We start from the raw sequence: 26,410 nt of genomic DNA on the forward strand, positions 1-26,410 counted from the left end.
CCGGTTTCCTCCCACAGTCCAAAGACATGCTGATTAACTGGAGACTCTAAATTTCCCTTGGGTCTGAGTTTGCGAGCGAATGGTGTATGTGTGTGTGTGTGTGTGCCCTGCGATGGACTGGCGCCCTGTCCAGGGTGTAGTCCTGCCTCTTGGCCCAATTCAAGAGCAGGCTCCAGCACCCCCCCTGCAAACCTGACCAGGATAAGTGGGTTTGATAACGAACGGAAGGATGAAATTTTGATACGGTAGGTGTAAGCGAGGATTGCCTGCATTTTCTTTGTTCCGTACCAAGAGGAGCAACTTGGCTAGCTGTGATATGCCTCCACAACCAGTTCCACATTACAATGTATGAAAATCCCAATGAAGGCCAGACATTAGCCCAGTCTATATTAGTCTATTTGGTCACTGGGAGCATAATTAACATGCAGAGGTTTAGCTATTAGACTGGACTATGCATGAGCTGGCAGTGCGCGCAGGCTTTTAGATGTCTTTGTAGTGTAATATTTATGTCAAATGTGAAGAATCAGTCAGAAGGAAGTGGGTGTGCTCTGAATCAAACGATGGGCTCAGCACGTTAGCACGTTTTAGCACGTTTTTTCGAAAGCGAAGAGCAGCACGGACCCAAGACCTACCTGAAAGGGACGAAAAAAAGCTCAGCGGGATTCGCGGGCGACAGAACTCACCCGCACGGCGTGATCGACATCCCCCACCGAGATTTTTAACAGCCTTGTTTAATTATCGAGTATGGACTATGAGTGCCCCCCCCCCCTCTTCCCCCCTTCCCCCCTTTCCACCAAAGGAAGAAATTATCTACACAAATTAAACACTGAGCCCTGAAGCATGGAAATCAGCACGCCCTCGGAACCGTTTCAACCCTGTGGGGAATTCAGGGGGGGGTAAATAAAATCTAAAATAAATAAAAAATTCAAGGTGAAGAAAGTCACCGGGACTCCATGTGCAGAGGGTATTGGACTGGCGGCTGAGTACCCCCCCCCAAAAACTGGGAGGTCAGCAAGCGCACCCAGAGCAGCATAGGCGACCTTAGCCTGGGACGAGCCGAAGCAGCAGAAGAGCAGGACCCCGAACGGCTCCACGGGTACCTCCAGCTGCATCCAGGTATCTGACGGGTTCCACCTCAAGCACACCTGCACTACTCAGGCCCGTGATTACATTACATTACGTTCGTTTATTTAGCAGACGCTTTTATCCAAAGCGACGTGCAAAAAAAGCGTGTGATTAGTCGCAATCAGGCGTGCTTGAGACGGAACAAATCAAACACCTGGATCTGGCTCGGGGGGTTAGTCAAGGACAGGATATGGAGCTGCTGCTCTGGAACATGTGGTTGGCGGCAGTGTAGTATAATGGCTCAGGAGTTGGTCTTGTAACCTAAAGGTCGCAGGTTCGATTCCCCGGTAGGACACTGGCGTTGTACCCTTGAACAAGGCACTTAACCTGCATTGCTCCAGTATATATCCAGCTGTATAATTGGATACAATGCAAGTCGCTCTGGATAAGAGTGTCTGCTAAATGCCTGTAAACTATGTTCTTGGCAGGAAATGTTTGCGGTAGAAATGAGAATCTGATGTAAGAGGGATATAGTCTTTTAGTTATGACACAATTCTTTCAACAGCAACACAACTTGAAATTCAGTTTGGTAAATCGTGCAAAAAAAAAAAAAAAACAAACCAAAAAAAAAACTAATATGCTAACCGAACAGATTTTCCACATCATGGTATGTTTTTACCCTTTATAAACGTTTTTTTTTTACTATTCCAAAATAAACTATACTTTGCAGAAAGACAGGACTGCATGTAAATAAAGCATTTCCAACAAAATACCAAAAAAAAAAAAAAGAAAAAAGAAAAATCACAAAAGACAACCAAATCGAGTCTGGTTGGGATGTGTTTTATATAAATAATAATTTAAAAAATATTCAATGGAAAAAATGAAACAATAAAACAAAAAGCCCATACATAAAAACCATAAAAACGGAAAACAAACCAAACCCAAAACATCCCGAGATGGAGAGGGTCCCACTGGTAACCCCCCACGCTAAAATTCCCTTTCGCCCAGCCCGTACAGCATGCAGTTTTAATTTGGGTGTCATATAATAATTATCATTAACCGCCTCATTATCAATATTGTAATTACCATTAGCAATGTCATTCTTTTAACACATCGCAATGTGTCTGTGCGTGGTTTTTTTTCTTCCATTTTTTTGGGTTTTTGTTTTTTTTTTTTTCTCTTTACTGCAACAAGTAACTGGAAAAATAAAAAGGTCTCCAAAAAAAAAACCCCCAAAACAGAAGGGTCTCGCGTCCATATGTTAAGAGTCCCGGGCAACGGGGAGAAAAGACTGAGCAGGTGACAGCCTCCTCTTCCTCCTCCTCCTTTCCCTCACGTCGTCTTTCAACAAAAACAAAAGGGTAAAGATAAAAGAAACATCCACTCTGTAGTGCACTTCCTGGTATTGCATCATTTTTCAATAATGAGTCCATTAAATTAAGGAATTAAAGAAAAGAAAATCTCTGTCCTCTCGGGATATCAAAAAAAAAAAACTGAAAGAAAAGAAGGGGAACCACCTGTGAGAGGAAGGAAACAGAGAAAGCCATTATGACGTTGTTTGGTGGGCCACCTGTGGAGGAGGGGGCCAGGTTGCAACGCCTGAGGGGGGTGTGATGTGGGTTTGGGCCAAGCGCCTGTGTGAGGGAGGGGGGGGGGTAGGGGTGGGGAGCGTGTGTTGGTTTGGGCCAAGCGCCGTGTGAGGGGCAGGGGGGGGGGGCTGATGTGTGTTTGGGCCAAGCGCCTGTGTGAGGGAGCGGAGGGGTGGGGGTGCTAGTGATGGTGTTTGGGCCAGCGTGAGGGCAGGGGTGGGGGGGCTGGGATGTGTGTTTGGGCCAGCGCTTGTATGAGGTGGGGGGGGGTTTGGGCCAGCGTGTGAGGGCAGGGGGGGGGGCTGGTGATGTCTGTCAGCGCTGATGGGAGCTCTCCTGGGAGTGAGGGTTTTGAGGGGTAGTGTGGTTTGGGAATTACGATATCTCAAATTGCAGGACTGTGAAATAAGAAACAATATCCTGGCCAGTCCAGAGCATTCAGTCTTGCTGTGTGTCACTCCCCCCCCCACAAATCAATACTGATTGGATCTCACCGCCAGGCCCCGCCCCCTGCTTTGGCACCACAAGCACTGCTCCTTGATGTAAGGGGAGAGAGAGGGGGGAGGAGGGGAGAGAGGAGAGAGGAGCAGAGAGAGAAGAGAGGAGAGGAGGAGGGAGAGGGGAGGGAGATGGAGGGGAGGGGATGAGGGGAGAGGGAGGAGAGAGAGGAGAGGAGAGAGAGGAGAGGGGAGAGGAGAGGAGAGTGGAGGGAGAGGAGAAGGGAGAGGAGAGGGAGAGGGAGAGGGAGAGGGAGAGAGAGAGAGAGGGAGGAGAGGGAGAGGGAGGTAGGGAGGGGAGAGGAGAGGAGAGGAGAGGAGAGAGGAGAGAGAGGGAGAGAGAGAGAGAGAGAGAGAGGGAGAGGGAGAGGGAGAGGGAGAGGGAGGGAGAGAGAGGGGGAGGGAGAGAGAGAGAGAGAGAGAGAGCCCCACCCCTCTCCTCTCCTCTCCTCTCCTCTGATTGTCTCTGTGCGCACTGGAGGAATGTGTGGGAGTGGAGGGTGACTCACGCGGGCTGGCCGAGCTCAATCTTATTAAAACGGTGGCTTTCTCCTTCCTCTCTGTTTTATGGCTTTTATTACGTTCGCCCCTCTGCATAAGAATTGATTTTTATTTTTTTTCTCCTCCAGCCGGCCAATTCCTACATTTCATCGGAGGAAAGGGGGGAGAGGTTTAATTTTTGAGAGTTGGCTGCCGCAGCCTGCCCGGTAGGGCTCAGTGTCGGTGGGCCGGCGTCGCCACGGTCACCGCCCGGCGGTTCATTCCGACGCCGGGCCACACCGGATCAGCCACCGCCCATAAACGACCGCGGGAACACCTCAACACTGGCGCCCCCCTCTGCTGCAGTCAAAGATTCGGTTTTTAAAATGTCGAGGGCATATTTAATGCAATAAACTCTGCCGGGAATTCACAGAGGGGCGGTGGGGGGGTCAATGAAGGCTAGAAACAGGAAGGAAGTGAAGCGGGTGTTAATCACACAAACGCGCTAAAAGTTACGAGCGTGCGGCTCTCTTCTCTTCTTCTTTCTTTCTTTTAAAGAGAGGAACGAGGCGGAGAGAGAGAGAAAGCATCGAGAGAATGAACGGATTTGCAAAGAGAGGAGAGGAGGTGACAGGAATTAGCAGGTGAAACCAGGAGGGCTGAGGAAGAGGAGGGGGGGGAGAGAGAGAGAGAGAGAGAGAAAGAGAGAGGGGGCGAGGGAGGGGAGGGAGAGAGAGAGAGAACATGCCGGAAGCCCATTACCCAGGCTCATCTGCGGCGTCCCGCTCTTCAAACCATTTACACTCACAGTGGAGTGATTCACACAAAAACAGTCTCAACAGAGACTCTCTCCCCCCTGACAAACAACTACAGAATCCCGACTGCATTTGACTGCACTACAGCCCTCATTCGATTCCAACTCCACAGCTATTACCTGCAATCGCAGCAGAATGGGAGAATCTGGCTGAATGAATGTGCCGGTGCTTATGTAGTACATATTAAAGCTCCTTTCTGGGGTGGGTAGGGTGGGGGGGCAGCCAAGGGCACGGATCCTGCACAGACCCAGGTAGACTGATGAGGGGGTTTATTCTGGGTGAAGTGCCAGGTGCTGACTCAGGCTTCCTGCCTAAAAACCCTACGCGAGCGTAAAAAGCTTCGAGCGGCCGCTAAGCCTCCAGTGTAGAAGCCGAGGCGTAATTCTGTCCCAGTGCTCCGCGTGCGCTCAGAGGCTAATGCTAACGCTAGCAGCCAGGCCCATAACTCATCAGAGCACAGGGACACTCGCGTTAGGGTGTTTAGCACTATCAGCTGCGTTTCAGAGGCTAATGCTAACAGCCAGGCCCATAACTCACCAGAGCACAGGGACACTCGCTGTTAGGTGTTTAGCACGTAATAGCGTGCGTTCAGAGGCTAATGCTAACAGCCAGGCCCATAACTCACCAGAGCACAGGGACACTCGCGTTAGGGTGTTTAGCACGTAATAGCGTGCGTTCAGAGGCTAATGCTAACGCCAACAGCCAGGCCCATGCTCACCAGAGCACAGGGACACTCGTGTAGGGTTTTTAGCAGGTAATAACGTGGGCTCAGAGGCTAATGCTAACGCTAACAGCCAGGCCCATACTCAGCAGAGCACAGGGACACTCTCGTAATAGCACGTATTAGCGTAATTTAGCACGTAATAGCGTCCACTCAGAGGCTAATGCTAACGCTAACAGCCAGGCCCATAACTCACCAGAGCACAGGGACACTTGCGTAGGGTTTTTAGCAGGTAATAGCGTGCGTTCAGAGGCCAACGCTAACAGCTAGCAGCCAGGCCCGTACTCACCAGAGCACAGGGACACTCTCGTAGGGTTTTTAGCACGTAATAGCGTGCGTTCAGAGGCTAACGATAACAGCTAGCAGCCAGGCCCGTACTCACCGGTACAGTGTGTCAGCTGGGCTCGGGACCGTGGGGAGCGGTGGGGGGAGGGGGGGGCGGGGTCACTGCTGCTTGCAGGTGGAGAGTTTGCGGATCTTGCTGGTGGTGGACACGCCCTTCCGGGAGGGGTTGGAGGAGGAGCTGGACCGGCGCTCCGCCTTGGACTGCAGCAGGCCCGCCTCCGTGCCGTTGACGCACACGGGCTTGGGCGCGCCCCGGCCCTGGCCCTGGCTCTGGCTCTGCCCGTTCTGCTCCGCCTCCTCCTCCGGGACCTGCCCTGGAGGGTCACACGACACACAACAGACGGTTCAGGCTCTCCGGAGCTCAACCCCAATGCAACACACAACCCCAGGCCGCTTCTGCAAACGGCTTTTCCAAACTACTGCGTGCACAAAATAGGCACCGTACACTGAACATAACGCCTATGGGTTTTTAGTGCGCATTATTTTGTACGTGATGATATTTCGCAGTATGTGCCAAAAAATTATTATCGTCCATACTATTTTCCCAATGGTACTACGGAAGTGTCGTAAGACGTCCCATGTTTGTAGGAAAAAGACCCCCTTTTTCTGATTCATAGCACCCAAAGATGGCACCGCCTACACTCAGCAAAACCCCGAAAAAAAGTATACAATCTGGGGATGTCAAGTAGACTAAATTTTGAGAAAATTTCACTTTTTACTTAACTTTCTCACAGCGTACTTAACTTACATACTCAATAGTAGGAAAGTAAGCCTACTAAGTAGGCGTTTCAGACACCCTTGAACGCACAACATACTTCCTGCTTTTCAGGAAATTGTTTGGTATAAATTCTCACTCACATTTACACTGTTCACAATAAACATTTTAAAAACATATTTAAAAAACCATGATACCAAATAAGTATTTAATAAATACACCGGGCTTATCACATTCCATGACACTGAATATTTCATTTGCACTCATGAACTGAAAACTGGAGAATTCCACTGATTCAACAGCAGAGATCAGAAGGTACAATTCACTGTTCTTTTTCTGAAAAAAGTAGGCGTTTTATTTACATTTCAGAAAGAAAAAAAAACTAATAGTTTATCAAAGATAACAATACATTTTATTTATCAGGCACCTTTCTGAACACGCAAGGTCACCTCACATTGCATTAAAATGGAAAGAAAAACGACAAGACACTGCACACGCAGGCCATGGTTTTAAAAACAGTTAAATGAGGTCAAGACGACGTCTTCAGTGGTTATATATTCACGTTTTTTTTTTTCTTTTCTATAAAATAAGACATTTTCCATCTTTCAGTAGAGTGTGGGTGTGAGCAAATGTGACGCCAGGCAATCAGAAATGTCCTCATTGTGTAGGTGATGACGAAGCTGTCCTTCCTCGCCTACGCCATCGAAAGGGAATGACAAATCAGGACGACCTCGTTGAACTTTCCTACACAGGTGGAACAACAGGTCAGCTTTCAAAAGCCCTTTCTACGGCTCCAGTGGAGAAAAAAAAAACTGAGGACTGCATTACTGCATTATTTCACTTTTATATATATATTAGACAACAACAACAAATTATAATTAATAAATACTCGCCAGGGTCTCAAAGTTAAAAACACTACTTAAATATACATATATTCTGCAGATGATACTCTCACAGTGACAGACGAAAGAAAAAAAGGATTAACAGGTGATGACAAAACACCTGAAAGATTACAAAGGCCAGCATTCGGCCGACTGGAGCTAAAAATATATTCGGTGCAGAAAAACGTCAGCAAATGTTGAAAAGCAGTCGAAGAAATATCTCATTCTGGGGGATTTGGTGACCAGAACGTCTGGCTTCTGTGCACGATTTCAGAATACAGCTTACAATACAGATTGGATCTTAAAATATATGGAAAAATGTTTGCCTCAACATCCATAGATTCTTCCCAAACCTTGTTTTTCTCATTGTTCAGACTGGCCATTATTCTGGTCTGAACACTTGTACAAAAAACACATATGCCCACAGATCACACTAACTGACCCAAAGCTCCGATAATTAATTCAACAGTGAAGAGGTGTGCTATTCAAGAGGCCACTCAGGGAATGGTCCAATGGGAAGCCAGCACCGTATGTGACCATGGTTACCAGAATTATACAATACAGCGTGTGATCATGGTGACTACACATAGCACACTATCAAGTGCGAAAACGAAGGCACGGACGGACGGACGCACGCACACACACACACACACCTTCCTCTTCCACAAAGGAAACTCAGTTTACCTGCTTTAAAAGCCATTTCACAGAGTGAAAGAACGCCAAGAGTAAGAGGAAGGAGACTGTTTAAAAAAACGAATGGAAAACGCCATTCAAACCACCCCCACATCTGACTGCTCTCCAGAAAACCCAACCAGTACTTACTGGAAGGGCCCTTCCTACGCAGCGGATCAATTAGTGCGTGTGGCACCATTACCTCAGAGAAAAGACGCACAACGCTTCCCTGCTCATCTAATTACCCGTCTTATTTTTCTTTTCCCCTCTTTGCAGAGTGGTGGAATGGACAGAAATCACAATGCTGGCATACCTCCAATACACCATCTACGGTGAAGCCACCAGAACGATGACAAACCGTTCACGCAATAATAATAATGTAACAACACAAATCCTGACGTCAGAAATCTATTGTCCGTAATGTGTGTGTGTGTGTATATGTGTGTGTGTGTGTGTGTGTATATATATATATGTGTGTGTGTGTGTATATGTGTGTGTGTGTATATATATATATATATATGTGCATGTGTGTGTGTGTGTGTGTGTGTATATGTGTGTGTGTGTATATAGATATATATGTGTGTGTGTGTGTGTGTATTTTTGTGATGTGTGGGGAATGTGTGTGTATATATATAGTATATGGTGTGTATATATATGTGTGGTGTGTGTGGTGTGTATATATGTGATATCATATTATTGAAGGAAAGCTAGCTAAATGTAGAGTGACATCACACAGGCGGCTACTGTAACATCAGCTAATCTGTAAGACCTCACTTCAGAGCTCGGCTTTCCGGTTAAAAAGCAGAGTTCAAAGCCTTGGATAAACAGCCGTTACACGTTTTCCTAAAACCCCGTTCGGTAACCGAGCATTTCAAAGAGGAAGACAATAACTAAGTCTAATATCGACTGTTCCAAGCGAATCATGGAAAACTTCAGAATCAGCTGAGCTCGGCCTAAAACGAACGCTTGACACGCCAAGCGGATCACTCCGTTCACCGAGCATCATCAGTGCTGGCGTTACCCATCACAGCTTTCCCAAACACACCCACCAGGCTCAAACCACACCAGTCTCATCCACCCCCACCCGCGCTAGCCAACACCCGGCAATTCCAAACACACCAGACTTACTCAACACACTCACTGCCAACACCAGCGCATATTCCCAAACACACCAGGACTTATTCTCAAACACACTGCACATGCAACCACAGCACTTATTCCCAAACACACCAGAATTCCAAACACATGGCACTATTGCCAACACACCATTCTACCAAACACACCAGCTTTCAACAGCCAGCACTTATTCCCCAACACACCTGAGCTTATTGGCAAAAACACCAGTGCACATTCCCAAACACACCAGAGATCATTAACAAACACAGCAGAGCTTATTCCCAAACTCCCCTAGGAGTAAAACCCCCCCCTCCCCCCCCTTTCCGGTAGAAAAGGGGGACTGACCGATTTCCGGTGACACCATCATAAAGGTGAATGGGGGGTGGTAATCAGACTGAGAGAGAAGGGGGGGGGGGGGTGGTACAGCGGGAAAGTAATATACAGTGTAAGTGTGACCAAACTGACTGCGGCAAGATGAGTCACACTATTGCCACGGCAACTTAAACACTCCACTTTCTAATCGGTAATTTCAAGTGCTTTAGAGAGAGAGAGCGAGAGAGACAGAGAGAGACGGTTGAAAAAAGAAAAAAAAATTGATTTAGGAAATTGTGGAAACAGAGGTGCTGTGTGGGCAAGACAAACACAAAGGATCAATACCAGGTCACAAACCATGGGGTAGAAAAAATTGTAATAAAACCATGTTTAAAAAAAACAAAAAAAAACAAAACACCATTCCAGGTTCATCTCAACAACCTTAGAATGACAACCCACGGGAGTCTGATGAGTGGGATGACTGCATTGTCACTGGGAGTGGGCTATGGCCTTCAATTAACCAAACAGGACACAGAGACACACAGAGAGACACAGACACAGACAGAGACACACAGACACACAGACACACACAGACACACACACACACACACACACACACACACACACACACACACACACACAGACACACACAGACACACACACACACAGACACACAGACAGACACACACAGACACAGACACAGACACACACACACACACACACACCTCCGCTCCAAACAAAAGCCCTTTGGTATTTTTAGATCTCTTGAGTGTTCTATGCACAAAAAAAACGAGGGGATTGTGGGTAATGGACAGGGGGGAGGGAGTACAGCACGAGAGGGAGGGGGGAGTTTATGTGCTGTGCTTAATTAGCCTCTGGCCCCCTTCAGCCCATCTCCAAATAATTGCCTCAGGCCTGCCCCCCTTAGCCACTGAAGTAAAGATCATTTTCGCGCTGTTTGCAAAGTCGTCGAACCTGGGACTCCCGGTGTTTTTATTTTGTACTTTTCTGCAGTGTTTCCCTCGTCAGATGAGGCGCTAGGCTACAGTCACTCCAGGTGCATTACCTGAGCGTGTATATCGATTCCCCACCACATAAAATGATTATGATCCGGGGATCACAAGAAGAAGACATGACATCCCTTTCTGTGGAGCTGAGCCAGAGTTTCAAAGCAGTAGCCTTTTCCAGAACTCTGCACAGAGAACCGAGGCCATTTTTTCAAAAGACGCTTTTTCTCTGCTCTCAAGGAGAGGGAGGGAGAGGGAGAGAGTGAGAGTCACATGGTGTTTCAACAGCGAGCGGGATAAACGAACATTACATTGCTCTCACAACAGGGGGGGAAAAAATGAAAGAAAACAATTAAGTTAGAATCACTATTCCCACAAACCGCCCCCCCCGATAGATCAGCGAGCTGTCCCAACGAGGAAGCCGTTGAAGGGATTATCAAACATAAATCATCCCCTTTTTTCCCCGCTTCCTCTTCCAAAACACAAAAGCGAAATGGGGGGGGGGGGAATTCAATTTCCTCCGTGCGTGAACTGGATTCCGGTAAACGAGCTTAACTTTGATTAATTGGCTACGCGCGATGCGATTCGCTAACAGACAAAAATCGCTGAATAAAACAACTGCGGTGGCGGGGTACGCTGGGACCGAGGAGATGAAAAGGGAATTACGGTCTCCAAACTTTCCCGTCGTATAATTAACGTGACACAGACACAAAAAGAGCTTTCACAAATCAGTACAAGCGTAGTATAAAAAGGGGGGTGCTCTTTCATCATACTCTCAAAACACAGAATAAGGAATTCACTACAGACGTTCAAAACTAGAAACTGAACATATTTTTGCTCATCAGAAGAAAGTCCATTAACCTATTGCCTTAAAGCGATTGTTTAATTTTTAATGGTTTTAAACTTTATGTGATGATCCGTGCACAATTTCAACTTTCAGAACTGCGGCAGAATAAGTTATTTCTGTGCGTACGGAAAGACGGGCGTCTGATTTCACCAGGAAATTCACCGTAGGGCTCGCCAGGAGCAGAGGTCTGAAGGGTTATGCAGATTTAAAAAAAAATTAAAAAAATCTGGCCCTTAAATCATACACCATTCTCCCTAGAACAGGGGGGGGGGGGGAGTGTTTTAAAAATAAACTTCATTCTTTTTAAATCAGAGGATCTGAATTACCTTCGCCTACCGTAACAAATTGCACAAAGGCAGAAATGACTTTTAATTCCTTCCAATAAAAGCATTTTGAGAACTAATCCTTCGCATTAAGCAGCAAGATTTTCCAGCAGCAGCAGCATGATGACTGGAGTAAAAATCACAGGGTAACGGAGAACGATTTAGAACGATCGCAAAACCACAAGAGAAGGTCAGAGCGATCTGGGAGGATAACCTCGGACGACCGGTCAAACACACAGGGCTAAATCTGTGGCCGTATCTCTCACAGATCACCGTCGGCTTGGAAAGCAGAAAGGCTTACGCAGGCAAACCGCGCGAGAACGATGGCCAGCTTTTACTTTTAAACATCCCTCCCGTGCCAAAAATAAACAAATGAGCAAACGGTTCCTTGGCAATTGGCCCACTACAGCGAGGTACACGCAAACTGTACAGCATGTCGGTTATACAGTTTTACTTTATCATTCTCGTAGCTCCATGAATGCTGCAAGCTGATTTGTATTTGCTGTGGAACAGACGTGCATGTCCAAGTGAAATCGCCACCCCCCTCCACCCCACATCAGTAATCAGAGAGGACAGGCCACTACGGAAGCCACTGATCTCCATGCGTTCGGAAACTGAAGCATGCATCAGCATTGCTAATTGTGCGCAGGTTATTTTGCATAATTTTCATACATTTGAATCGAGGGTTCTCACCCTTCTAGACATGCATGCATTATGTTTCACAACAGACCGTTCCAGGATATTTTATGCTGGGGGTGAGTGGCTGAGAATCGTGGAGGGGGTGCTGAGGATTAATTAGATGGGGGGGGGGGGGGGATTGCAAGGGAACCTGTAGTTTTGGCCAATAGCATTACACTGATCTCCAAGCTTTTGGATTAGAATTTTTGGTGATCTCCATGGGGTCTGTGACCGACCGGCACTGTACACATACAGTAGCTCCCTTCACCTCTCAGCCCTGAGCTCAACAGCACCCCCTACTGGCCCTCGCCCTTCACATACGTTCAGCTTGCGTGGTGTTAGACTGGCGTTTCGCAGCATCCAGCCTACGTCACTCTGAAACACGATTCGCTGAATCGTTAGGGGGAAAGCGACAGAAGATGGAGAATCGATGGCCGTTTTCACCAAACTGAAGTTCTTTCCCTCTGCAAGTTTTTTTTCTTCCTCCCATTACACAACTTAACAAGTAGCAGTACTGTTCTGGGTAATTTTGCGTATTAAATCCTTGATTAAATTAACCAGGTAGGCAAACTGAGAAATCGGTTCTATTTTTGGGGAATAGGTGTGGGTAGGAACCCATCCCATTGTGCAGCCAATCAGATGCAGGGGGTGATTAGGGGGTGGAATCAAAAATGGTTAATTATACGATGTGCAAGCTGTAAGACACCGCCAGGTATCTCTGCCCCAATCAGCTGCTAGTGCTGCAGAACACGAATCAAGTGAACATATTTAGCCATTCTATACACGTAGCCTATATGTCACTGTCATCTACAGCCACATCCAATAATGAGAAACCACAGATGTATGCAAAAGCATTGCTAATTGTGTGCAAGTTATTTTTCACGTAATGTTCTTAAATTTGAATCAGGGGTGTTCCCCACCCTTCTAGACGTCACGCATTATGTTTTTCGACAGGCCATTCCAGGACATTTTATGTTGGGGTGAGGTGGGGGGGTGGCTGAGACAACAGAATCATGGAAGGGGGGAGCTATGTATTAATTACATGGGGGAGGGGGATAGCAAGGGGACACGTAGTTTTGGCCAATAATGTTACACTACACATTACATTGTCATTTTCCATTACTTTTTATGACTGCAACAGAAAATTCCAGGTTTTCCAGGACATGTGGGAACCCTGTGGAATTTACAGTCTCCGCACGCTAACCAGTTTGGAAAAAAGCTACTGCTAAAATTGTGCTACATACATTATTGAATCCCATTCTCGTATGGCAACTAAGCACTTTTAGAAGACCACTGGCATGACACTCCCGAACTGCTCTGTCTGTAACACACAACAAACTCCAAACATCTACAACACAACATCAGCGAACGCTGGACAAAAAAAAACCCGGCGAAGTCCCACGTCCGTGAAAATGCGATTCTGCGCCTCATAATTTATATAACACGCCGCAACCTTTTGTGCTCTAAAGAATCATTTCATTCACACTGTTTTTTTCTTTTCCAGTTCTCACAGCTTCTCCGTGAAATTTCACAGTTTGGCCTGAAACCTCAGACGGGCCAGATACGGCTGTCTATATATAGCGGCTGCAGTCGCACCCGCACCTCGTCGAAACGCAACGCTGCCAAACGCGACATATTGTCCACTTCAAGCTCCATATGCCGGAAAAAAAGGCCAAGGTCTAAATGAAAATTTTTCATTTTATTATATTTTTTTTTAAGCCCTGACAGAATACTACAAAGCTGACGCCAGATATTCACATACCATGTCAACCAAGGAGGACTCAACGCCGCCATTTCCCATCTGAGGCCAACAACACACAGCGCCCCCCGGAGGTCACATGGGACACACCCGAGATTCTGAAGCCCAAACCCGTCCGGAGTAAAACGTCAGAGGTCATCACGCTCGGACAGCCACGGCAACCACCACGGCAACCACCGCCAGCTTTCGCCGTCTCCTCGACAACAGAATCGCCTTTATACCGGGAAACGATTCGTACTTATTTCTCAACGCCCTTAGCTGATTACTTCACGCCCACTTGCCCACCGCCAACATGGCGGAAGCAGCCGGTTAATAAAGCGTTGATTATTAACCCCGGTTACCGTGACGCTGCCCTCGGAAAGCACCGACGCCCGTCTCACTCACTCACTCAAACTCCCCCCCCCCCCCCACACCTCCTCAAAGCGCCAACTTTCTGTCTCCACTCCACAAAGAAGCAGGAGTTGTGTTTTTATTACTTCCAGAGGGGGTGAGTGACTCACTGGCCCACGGACCAACGCAATCACAGCCAGCCTGATCCCCTGCTCTCCTGTTCTCTCTGGAGTCTCACAGAGCGACAGGTAATGGAAACAGGCTCTAAGTGCAGAGGATGCATCACTGACGGACACCTGAAATGGAGGGACTTATTCTGATTCCAGACTTTAAATTTTTTTTTTTTTTTTTTTTTTTTAAAGGTCATCTGATCAACTCAAGCTACAATCATAAATAAATATCAAACTATAAAATGAGCAATTCAGTGTCAAGTAACAGGATTATGTCAGTCTAATCATGCCTCCACCAAGCATTACAGCAGTTAATCAAACTTTGCATGCAAATCAGTCTAACTAAATCAGTCAAAATGGGCAATTTCCAACAGAATCGTGAAAATAGCTTGACGCTGCAATCCAGCTAAGCACGTACTGTACCCAAACTTTTAAAAAATCAAGAACCCCTCACTAAGGCTCACTAATGTGCCATTTCATTACCATACAGAGGCACCAGGAGGCCGCAGACATTTTAATTATGCCATTTTCTTCAAACGTGTTAAATCCCGTTTATACTCACAGACGTTAACAAACACACACACACGCACAAAAGACACAGCAAAACGGAAAAACCACCACACAGGCTCATTTTCATCGTTGCCAAGGGTCACTTCCAACGGCCACGTTGCCAGGTTACCTACACTAACACGAAGTTTCCGTACGAGCACAACACAAAACTTGGACAAGGAATAAGATTGGTCCCAAAACTTTCCCAGTTTCATAGGTCTGGATACATTTTCAATGACCGAGGCTATTCATAGAAACTACTAGCAGTAGTAATGAACTGCTGTTCGGTTATCTCTTTGAATTACAGCATAAAGGATAATTCAGCATTTTTTTTCTTTTGCCCTGACATCTCAATAGTGGCTGAAATATTGCACATCATTGCTTTAAGGCCTGTGATGATTAATTAGACTCATAAGCTGTGGCACACACCGGGAGATAGGGCCTCGCTAAAAAAGCAGGGGCTGCTGCAAACACTTCCCAACGGGAAGGGATACACGTTACCGTGAGCAACATCAGCGAGCCAGAAAGTCTGGTCCGGCCCAAACAGCGACTAACGGGGCGACACAGCTCAGGAGGTAAGACCGACTGTCTGGCAGTCGGAGGGTTGCCGGTTCAAACCCCGCCCTGGGCGTGTCGAAGTGTCCTTGAGCAAGACCCCTAACACCTAACCCCTAACTGCTCTGGGGAATGAGAGGCATCAATTGTAAAGCGCTTTGGATAAAAGCGCTATATAAATGCAGTCCATTTACCATTTAACAAAGTCATTTCTGATTCTGTAATGCGGGAGTCCATCACACAGAGTCCAGTCCGACTGCAGTGCGACACCGCTCTTACCCATGACCCGACAAGGGCTCTGGCCAATCAAAATCCACCGCAGTTCAATCTGGCAAAGCTCACCGTCGTCGGCAACCCCTTTATCTCGGGATGAAGAGCGGCGAATTTCGGCCAGAGACCCACGGCCCCCGGAGGGGGCTTTCTGACTTTCAGGAAAAGGACCCCCACGCAGAAACAACGCAGTGCCTGGGAGCAAGTTCCCATGTTCCCATTAGGGGGCGACGTAGCTCAGGAGGTAAGAGCGGTCGTCTGGCAGTCGGAGGGTTGCCGGTTCGATCCCCCTGCCCTGGGCGTGTCGAAGTGTCCCCTGAGCAAGACGCCTAACTCCCTAATTGCTCTGGCGAATGAGAGGCATCAATTGTAAAGCGCTTTGGATAAAAGCGCTATATAAATGCAGTTCCATTTACCATTTTACCCTGGGTCCATGAGTCACTACCGCATGAGGTAAGAGTCCAGATAGAACAGCCATCCAAACACCTGGCGGAGAAATTCGAAGCAGCAGAGACGGAGGGAGGTGGTGCATCGTCTCTCTGAAATTAAACCTGGCTCCTCACCTTCAGACCAACAGTTCCCATTATAACCAAATAATCATCACTGCTAATCAGTGTACGCTCTAGAGGAAAAAACGTTTCTTCCATTATAGTTTTTATTGAGTGAACACATCCAGTACACACACACAGCTAGAATACTCAGTTAGGGGGGGTGTCTATTTTTACATTTCTCTCTTCAGGTTAAAAAGTGTTTTTTCATGCGCACCTTTCAAATCTTACGCAACACCGCCTGAGACTGCCTTCTCTCCAATTGTCACAACTAAACAGCCTTAAAATAGCACGATCGCCATGTACTCTGCACAAAAGAATAGCAACAAAAATATCCCTCGCAGAAAGAGGTGTATTTATTCTGAAAGCACGCATTCAGAATGTTATTGAGCACAGTCGGAGAGGCCATTCAACTGAGTCTGGGACTTTATTTAGTCCCTAAACTCATTTTGGCTGTCCACAGCAAAGAGGCTAAAGGCATCTCCATTTCTGACAGCCACACACACACCTGGCATCCAGCACACACACACACACACCTGGCATCCAGCACACACACACACTCCTGGCGTCCAGCACACACACACACACACACACACACACCTGGCATCCAGCGCACACACACTCAAACACACACCTGGCATCCAACACACACACACACACACACACACACCTGGCATCCAGCACACACACACACACTGGCATCCAGCACACACACACACACACACACCTGCCAGCCACACACACACACACACACACACACCTGGCATCCAGCACACACACACACACACACACACACACACACACACACACACATCTGGCATCCAGCACACACACAACACACACACACACGGCGTCCAGCACACACACACACACCTGGCATCCAGCACACACACACACACACACACACACACACACACACGCACCTGGCATCCAACACACACACACACACACACACACACCTGGCATCCAGCACACACACACACACACCTGGCACTGTGAAGTCCTGAGTGTAGATGATGTCATCCTCGCCGTCGAAGAGCTCGTCGTCGTCCTCCTCGTTGTAGCCGTGCAGGTCCTCCAGGTACGGCATCACCGTCATGCTGCGCCACTGGTCTCTGGTGTCGGGGCTGGGCGGGATGGGGACGGGGGGCTCGGAGGGGGGGTGTTTCTTACGCACCCAACTGCACGGGACCACAAAAGGGGAAAAGGGGAGGAAGAGAGGGACGGGGGTTAATCCAAAGAATATATTTAAATCCCCAAAGTACCCACGGGTGACCTTAAATATGCCCAATCGCTCCTATCCCAGTCCATATTTCACAGCCAAATAAACAGGCTCCTGCATTCACCATTTGACTCCATGGGAAACAGTCCAGTTTCCCTGGACAACCACAGCTGTCCATCCTTCTTGGCAGTACAAGTCAAGATCTGCATTTTTTACCCCCAATACTTACAATTTTCAATTTAACGCCTAGTTTTTTTAAAACACTGCAACAAAAAACAATGGCTAGTGCAATACATGACAGGGCCAGCTAGCAACATTAGCATTAGTTTGCTGTACTTAGGGATTTGTTTCATTGGCTAAAATTGATGTGTGTTGCCCTTAGCTGTGTGCTTGCAGGCTGCACACTGTGCTTGATTATCCAGGTTTGTGCACTGCTCTGTATTTACACTATGAAAGTCAATTTGAGCATACGCATCTAAAATTACTGACCGTCTCCAACAAGACAAGACTGAAATGTGGCGTCTTAACACTGACAAAGTTTTTAAAAACATTTTTTTCATTTGTTTCTCAGCCTACTGCTTTGTGGTTTATCACTTAGGTGAGAAAGACGATGCAAGAAATATAGAAATTTGTGGACAAAAAAAAAAGCCACAGTTTTGACCACAGTTTCCTCAGAACAGTCGTCCGATACGTCAGAATTGGCAGATCAACCGCGATTGGAACCCGGGTCTGGCAGTGCAGGTCCAGAACGTTCCATAAGCTAAACCCAACCCTTCAGTTAAAACCTCTGTCTTTAAACTCCTAGCTCTGTCACAACAGGTGCGGTGTGGAGAAACCCTACCGGCCCAGGCACTGGGGCGGCAGTGTGGTATAATGGGTAAGGAGTTGGTCTGGTACCCTGAAGGTCGCAGGTTCGATTCCCAAGGTGGGACCCTCGAGCAAGGTGCTTAACCTGCATTGCTTCAGTATATATCCAGCTGTATTAATTGATGTAATAGTCGCTCTGGATAAGAGCGTCCGCTAAATGCCCGTGATGTAGGAACAGCCAAAGCTACAGTACCAGCACGCATTCAGAGGCTCATTATGAAACCGACAGAAACCGACAAAAAAAAAACCACGAAAACACACGGCCTGCAATCACACAGATTAGATCTCCCTCGTGTTCCGCCCTTCTCTCTGTTTTCATTTTGCGCGTGTGGCGATAAGAGATCGGGAGAGGAATACGGACCAATCGGATTCCATCCACGCCGCACCCACTCCCCCTTTCATCTAGTTTTCGACGGGCGGTCCGTACGCAATCCGGCATCTCGCGGCGACGGCGGGCGAGCGTTACGAATCGCGAGAGGGATCGACGCTCGGAACGAATGCTAACGAAGGCTAACAGCGCGTCTTGGGGTGACTGGCACGCGGCTTCCCCCTCCTCACGCCCACATCCATGAAATTGGACCTGAATACGGGATTCAGATGGTTTTTTTGTTTTCCTGTCAGATCCACAAAAGAACGCAGGGGGAAGCGTGTGTACTGCATAAGAAACGTCTTCACTGTCTTATGTCTGTAACACGGGTTTCCCTATGAACACGTCCATATTAGCACCACACCGTGTGAATATGGAAAAACGGCATGAACAGCTCCTACTAGACATACATGTAGGGGACTTAGAATTTTTGTTGATGTTTTGATATCCCTTTAGTTTTTCTAAACCATTAGCCGGTCTCTCTCAGCGACGCGGCCGCCGGTCAGGTGACCTCGTGCTCCTCGGGGTGTCTCCCAGGGGCCTCTGGGGCGCGGAGAGGAAGCGGGGGGGGGGGGGGGGGCGTTCAGAAAGCGCCGGGATGCTAACGAGCACCCGGCGAAAAAACAGCTGGCTCCCTCCAGAGCCCCGCCCCCCCCTCACCCCCCCGCTCATGAATATTAAACAGGCTGTTTGCCATCCATCTTAATCACACCACACGGAATTAACTCATCCAGGAACTGGGCACAGAGCTAAATATGAAAACGATCGTGGTCCGTCTCACCCCGCCCCCACCCCCAGCCCCAAACTCAAAACGACACCCGGCACACTTTCCCCCTCACTGTCAGAGCTTTGTCCACAGTCCCGTAACGAAGGGGATGTTCATCAGTGAGCAGACTGGCTTAGCAAAAAGCTAACGGCAGGGCAAACGTTACTGTAATGCTGTTAAGTTCCTATAGCAATGAGCGAAAGCATGTTTAACAGCGTCATCTATGAACATTTCCTTAAATTCCTTTTTTTTGTGCAAAACATTCAACCTCACTACCAAACATGACATACATTATTTTATTTTTTTTTAAACTGTCTTTTTTGGGCACAAGAGCAATTCTGCGTACAGAAACGCATATGAAGCGATGCTGAGAGAACGTGTACTCCAGTGAGAATTTGCCAAAGCGAACCGTACCCCTCTCCTCGGCATCGGCACCGTCATCAATCTCACACCTTTCAAAGCAGGACCTGTGAAAGATGACGTGGCTTCCCACACGGCTGGATTTAGGAACTGTGAAGGCGATCTCTACTGGGACCTTCACACCTCTGCGCGGTGCGTAAGAGTAGCTGCCGACACACACACCGGGCTGGCCGACGTCTCCCGGCATCCAATCAGCTCGCGCTCCTCCACCTCAGCTCACCCATTCACTGTGGCTTCACCTGAACGACGCGGCCCCTGACGTGACTCAACCCCGGGACTGTATTCCACATCACACAGAGACTCAAACCCCCTGTAATCCCGGCATTATGGGATGTCGGTTTAAGGCCCCGTACGCCAGAAGCCTCAGACTGTTGAGGATTGTTGTAAAAGCAGCTCGTTTTGAGTCTCAAATCTTGCTCACGTTTTCTTTGTTAGACACACTTCCGATGTATTCGCAGTGATGCAATCCCACCGTCTCCAATGCTGACGTGTAAGATATTCTCACAAACTGACGCGCGGGGCAATATTGTCAATATCGATACATCTCTTTCCGGTGTGGGGCAAGGCGGAAAAAATGTAAAATAAGATATGATGTTTTCAGGGAGGAAATCAATTCTGCTCGCTCACTGATCAGCTGGATCAACAGACACTCCTACAGTGACAAAATACATACTGTAGGTAATATACTTCTTCAGGCTTAAAAAAAAAAAATAGACATATATGAAGCGCCTTGAACTGGGCATGAACATCACCTTTATGAAATTTTACTGTATGAAAAGATTATTTGGTTGGAACATGAATCATGCAGTTATAAGTTGGCTTGTAATGGCCATTTGCATAGTGTGCACTTGGCACAGTACATCCAAGTAAATACTAGAAGAATTATTATAAATACAATTGAATACTTTTTTTTCATGCTTTTGAGAACAAAGATTTTCAATTTCAGGATAAAATTATATTTCTATGAAAAATGTACAGCATAAACCAATTCTTTCAGTAATGTAAACTTTGCACTTCTCAGGAAAATGGCATTACTATTCAACTTTATCAGTAATAAAACTTATCTCCAGAAAGATCATCCTATACCTCCTATTTGTGTCACGTGACCGCACTTCTCCCGCCTTTCTCCCTCTCTCCCCCCCCCCTCCCTCATTCTCTCCCTCTCTCTCTCCCTCCCTCCCTCCCTCCCTCCCTCTCCCTCCATCTCTCCCTGGGCTGAGGTAACACCGGTAGTGCAGGGGGTGTGTGGCGGCACTTCAGCCCCGGGTGCGAGTCGTGTGCGAGAGGGAGGAGGTGATCGTGACGGCGGCGGCGGCGCAGAGAGACCGAAGGGTCAGCTCCGTGTGCTCCGTGGCGGGGAGCGCGTGGGCGTGCATTTGGGGGGGGCGGACGGCGGAGGAAGGCGGAGGAGGGGGGGTTTCTCGTGCTATTCTTTGCAGCAGCGTCTTCACGGATGCCCCTGCAGCACGTCTCCTTAACAACAGCAGGAAACCCTGCGGGAGCACATGCAGCTAATAGGGCAGTGACATCACGCGTGTGCGTGCGAGTGTGAGTGCGAGAGTCTGTGTGTGTGTGTGCAACTATGTGTGTGTGTGTGCGTGTGTGAATGTGACTGTGTGTGTGTGTGTGTGTGTGTGTGTGCGCGATGGTGACTGTGTGTGTGTGTGTGTGTATAAGGGGCACCGCCCACTATCCAAGTTCCTTAAAGTGGTGTTTAAAAAAAACATCTTCATGCCAATTATGGTATAACTCATGCCCAATTATCACATTTTTGAGGAGGGGAAAAATGCGGCAGTGTGACCTTTTTATTCCCTTTAGGGATAGTAAGAGTTAGGTATAGCCATGCAGAGACAGGTCAGCAGTGTACTGCAGTTTGCTTTTGCTTACAGTACCAACTGTAGTTTTTGTTCAGTCAACATTACACTTGTTAATAATCAATGAGTCTTCTCTGCCTTCCTGGTGACACCACTCTGTCTGTAATCCAGACACTGATGTTCTCCGCTAATTCAACACTGGACGTGACTGTAATGTTTAGCGGTGGGGGGGGGGGGGGGCAGGTAAAATAAACAAATAAATAAATAACTCCATAAGCTACCCATTCCGGTGACACATCGCGTTCTTCAGTGCCGCTTCACACAGCTGAACAGCCTGTCGTACCCCTCGTTTCCCAGCTGAACAGCCGGTCGTACCCCTCGTTTCCCAGCTGAACTGCCGGTCGTACCCCTCGTTTCCCAGCTGAACAGCCTGTGGTACCCCTCGTTTCCCAGCTGAACAGCCTGTGGTACCCCTCGTTTCCCAGCTGAAGAGCCTGTCGTACCCCTCGTTTCCCAGCTGAACAGCCTGTCGTACCCCTCGTTTCCCAGCTGAAGAGCCTGTCGTACCCCTCGTTTCCCAGCTGAAGAGCCTGTCGTACCCCTCGTTTCCCAGCTGAACAGCCTGTGGTACCCTCGTTCCCAGCTGAAAGCCTGTCGTACCCCCGTTCCCAGCTGAAGAGCCTGTGGTACCCCTCGTTTCCCAGCTGAAGAGCCTGTGGTACCCCTCGTTTCCCAGCTGAAGAGCCTGTCGTACCCCTCGTTTCCCAGCTGAAGAGCCTGTCGTACCCCTCGTTTCCCAGCTGAACAGCCTGTGGTACCCCTCGTTTCCCAGCTGAACAGCCTGTGGTACCCCTCGTTTCCCAGCTGAAGAGCCTGTGTACCCCTCGTTTCCCAGCTGAACAGCCTGTCGTACCCTCGTTTCCCAGCTGAAGAGCCTGTCGTACCCCTCGTTTCCCAGCTGAAGAGCCTGTCGTACCCCTCGTTTCCCAGCTGAACAGCCTGTGGTACCCCTCGTTTCCCAGCTGAAGAGCCTGTCGTACCCCGCGTTCCCCAGCTGAAGAGCCTGTCGTACCCCTCGTTTCCCAGCTGAAGAGCCTGTGGTACCCCTCGTTTCCCAGCTGAACAGCCTGTCGTACCCCTCGTTTCCCAGCTGAAGAGCCTGTCGTACCCCTCGTTTCCCAGCTGAAGAGCCTGTGGTACCCCTCGTTTCCCAGCTGAACAGCCTGTCGTACCCCTCGTTTCCCAGCTGAACAGCCTGTCGTACCCCTCGTTTCCCAGCTGAAGAGCCTGTCGTACCCCTCGTTTCCCAGCTGAACAGCCTGTCGTACCCCTCGTTTCCCAGCTGAACAGCCTGGGGTACCCCTCGTTCCCAGCTGAACAGCCTGTCGTACCCCTCGTTCCCAGCTGAACAGCCTGGCGTACCCCTCGTTTCCCAGCTGAACACCTGGCGTACCCCTCGTTCCCAGCTGAAGAGCCTGTCGTACCCCTCGTTTCCCAGCTGAACAGCCTGTGGTACCCCTCGTTTCCCAGCTGAAGAGCCTGTCGTACCCCTCGTTCCCCAGCTGAAAAGCCGGAGGATGTTTTTATAATAAGGCCTCTAACCTGACGAGGTGAGGCGATGGGAGGCGAGGTAAGGGTGTGTTTTCGGGCAGAGTCGGGCGGGGGTGTGGGGGGGGGGTTTGCGTACGCTTTGAATATGTAAAGGGCAATCGAGCACGAGCGGCTCGGGGAGAGAGAGCTCCACAGCTCGTGAAGGGGCCACCTCAGGAGGCTCGTCATTAAAACTGCATCAGCTCCAGCGTGGTGCCTCCTCCCGTTGTAAATCCCCTTAATGTTAATATTTGCGCAGAGAGGCGTAATTAATTTTAAAGACCCGGCTGCCCTTTTGCTAGTTTAAATATTTATGCAAGCTGTTTTTTTTTTTCTCTTTTCTTCTTTCTATTTTTGTATTTTCGCCCCTTAGCGCTGGCGCGGCAGTGAAGCATCCTCCGGTGAAAGGAAGATGCAAGGCCAGAGGCTGTACAGCAAGGGCCGGGACCGAACAGAAAAACGACGAAGGCGGTTGGAATATTTCCAGTTTTCTGAAAAAAAACCGACTTCAACTGCAGCTTCGGGACCAGGGCTTCTTCCACGCGGGCGAACGGCAACGCGATGTTGAGGGCGGACGTCGAATCGTTCCGTTTTGCAAATGCCTCCAACATCAAATTCAAATCAAAACTGCCACTCTCCCGGTCCACCTTACTGTTGGCAGCCATGTAAAGCTGCACTGTTGTACTGAGAACATGTACAGTAGAGTTGCCCAGTCCTGTGGGTTCTAGAACTCCCACGGCTTCCAGTTACCAGCGGCTATTGTGACGTCAGCATTAGAATGTTCAGTTCAGAAAGTTCTAACCACACATTTAAGACCTCACACCTTTAAGGGCTCACAGGTCTGAGCACCCGGTAAATCTACTGAAATCAGATGATCACCGTGGGTAGGTCTCCAGAAAAAAAACCCCAAAAAAAACCTATATACGCGGTAGTTCAAAATGACGAACTCTCAAAACCACACAATGCGTTTAACAACCTGTGTCATCCACCTCCTTAACAGTCACCACACCGCCCGTTCCACATGAATAGAGCCTTCTTCTGAAGTGGTCGGGAATAAAACGTTTGTGCGCGCGCGCGTATATACTGTACGTGCTCATTTTCATAATTCCATTTTATTCTTTTTTTTTTTCCGGTGGCTTCCACAAAGAGATGAGAGATAGGATCTGAAGCAGTTCAGCCGCCCACAGAGAGACAGACAGAGAGAGAGAGAGAGCGTGATTACCCACTACCTCCCCCGCTCTCCCCCCACCCCCCCCGCCCTCCCTCAACCCCTCCCACCCCGTCCCCACCCCACTCATCAGCCAGAAGCGAAACCACCACCACCACCACCGCCACCGCGGCGGCGGCGGCGGCGCACGGACACGCTTCAGTCATCCGTTGCCATGGCAACAGCGGCCGGCACCTGGCAGCAGTATCAGGCCGCGCGTGTGTGTGTGTGTGTGTGTGTGTGTGTAGTAAAAGAACCCTTAAAAGGCTGCCAGAGAGAGAGAGAGACAGAGAGAGAAATAAAAAAAAGTTGTAAGAGAAAAGATATTTGCAGCATTTTTCACCTTGTGTGGTCTGACTCATGCCCTCCCCCGGTATGTGTCACCCACGGCGGCGGCCGAACGGCGGGCGCGTTGGCGGACGTTCGTAAGGAACCGACAGCGCCACCGGCCTTGGCCTTTTACTTCGGCTGGAGCGACCTCGCTGGCCCGGGCCGGCTCCGTCCACCTCTGGCACTCACGACACAGAAAGTGTCTGCACAGACACGACACGTCCGACCTCAAATATCTACCCCAGCGCCGCCCAATCGCGTGCCGCCACGGAGGGCCGAGAGCACGCAGGCTTTCCCTTCCAACCAATCGCAATTCACCTGCTGGTTTCGCCAATTGGTTCCCTCCTCGCTGGTTCGAAGCGTGTTGATTGGTGAAACCAGCAGGTGCAGTGATTGGCTGGGATTGAAAAGCCGAATACTCTCGGCCCTTCTCGACACACGATTGGCCCAGAAGTGGCCTTAGGACAACGTCTGTCAACAAAAACAAATAAATTAATATATAAATGATGAGATTTTAACGGAATTGTTTCGCTTGCACAGCTAACTTCAGCCGTCCGAAGCTGTTTTTTGCGCGCTCTGATTTTGCCTACGTTCTAACCCGACCCACGCTACGCTCAGCCGTGGAAGGAGTGCTTCTTCAGAAGAGGACTCTCTCAGCACCGATGTGTCGGAAGCAGCTTGTGAGAATTTCTCAGTTTTTAATAAGATTAAAAAAAACATTAAAAATTAAACGTGACCCCTACCAGAGTCACTGTCAGAATCCTTGTCCTCGCATCATCTAGAAAAACCAATGTTCCTGGCTGCAAAATCGATTACATCGCCAACCTGGCTTTCTGAGCAGCCAATCAGGTCTGGCCCATGGTACTGAAAACACGTAGCATGAACGGAAAGAAAAGAAAAAAAAACTGATCTATGTGGTTGTGGCAGAACTGGCCATATTTGAGATTCTCAATAAACGGCTCTGAGAACGTAGCACGATGACGACAGCGATGTGGCCTCTGCAGTCGCGTTCAACAACGTCATTAGGACCGCCAATCTTTTCCTCCCGGAACACCGTTTACCGACAGGATGTAGCCGGACCCATTTCCTACACAGACCCCCCCGACGTGTTCTGCAGGCGGTCACTGGGGACGCAATTATTCCGACCCGAGAGAGAGAGAGAAATGTCTGGACTGCCACTAACCGCCCCGCTATTCAGTCCTCCCGGAACCCCCCACACAGCCACTCAGGGATGAATCGGCCGCCATTATAAGAGAAGAAGAAACACCTGGGTGCGACAATCATGAGCACAAAGCAGAATACGCCGAGCTACTGGCAGGAAATACACTGGCCCAATTTAATCTGACTTTGGCCACTGGCGTGTACGGGCTCAGCTGTTCAGTTACTCAATTCCTACAACGTAGATCTGTATGGGGCTCCAAGAACCACCGCCTGGTCTTGGAGCGGGTTCAAAATGGCCGCAGCAGGAACATGTGGTCGGTGGAGGAAGACCACAAATGGGGGGGGGCTTCTCTGACTTCTCTGACCCCGGGGGGGTCAGGGGCCCGGATGAGTCATGCATGCTCTGTGCGCACCCCCCCCCC

At 48.8% G+C, this 26,410-nt stretch overlaps 1 protein-coding gene across 3 annotated transcripts in view; it reads right to left on the bottom strand.

Moving 5' to 3' along the window:
• Nucleotides 1–1,585: 1,585 nt before the first annotated feature.
• Nucleotides 1,586–26,410, bottom strand: part of stk11 (serine/threonine kinase 11) — a 49,328-nt gene continuing 24,503 nt past the window's right edge. Inside the window, exons 9-11 of one of the 3 annotated variants that reach the window (XM_064330251.1) lie at nucleotides 17,232–17,425; nucleotides 5,550–5,826; nucleotides 1,586–2,406 (exon numbers count right to left, since the gene is read on the bottom strand). In XM_064330251.1, coding sequence (XP_064186321.1) covers nucleotides 5,612–5,826; nucleotides 17,232–17,425 — 409 coding nt within the window. In that variant the 3' untranslated portion in view covers nucleotides 1,586–2,406; nucleotides 5,550–5,611. Of the gene's footprint in view, nucleotides 2,583–5,549; nucleotides 5,827–5,873; nucleotides 6,972–17,231; nucleotides 17,426–26,410 lie in introns of those variants that run through there. The other 2 variants (XM_064330250.1, XM_064330252.1) reach the window with 2 other exon arrangements.

Source organism: Anguilla rostrata, chromosome 4, assembly GCF_018555375.3.
Source record: "Anguilla rostrata isolate EN2019 chromosome 4, ASM1855537v3, whole genome shotgun sequence".
NCBI classification, from domain to species: Eukaryota; Metazoa; Chordata; class Actinopteri; order Anguilliformes; family Anguillidae; genus Anguilla; species Anguilla rostrata.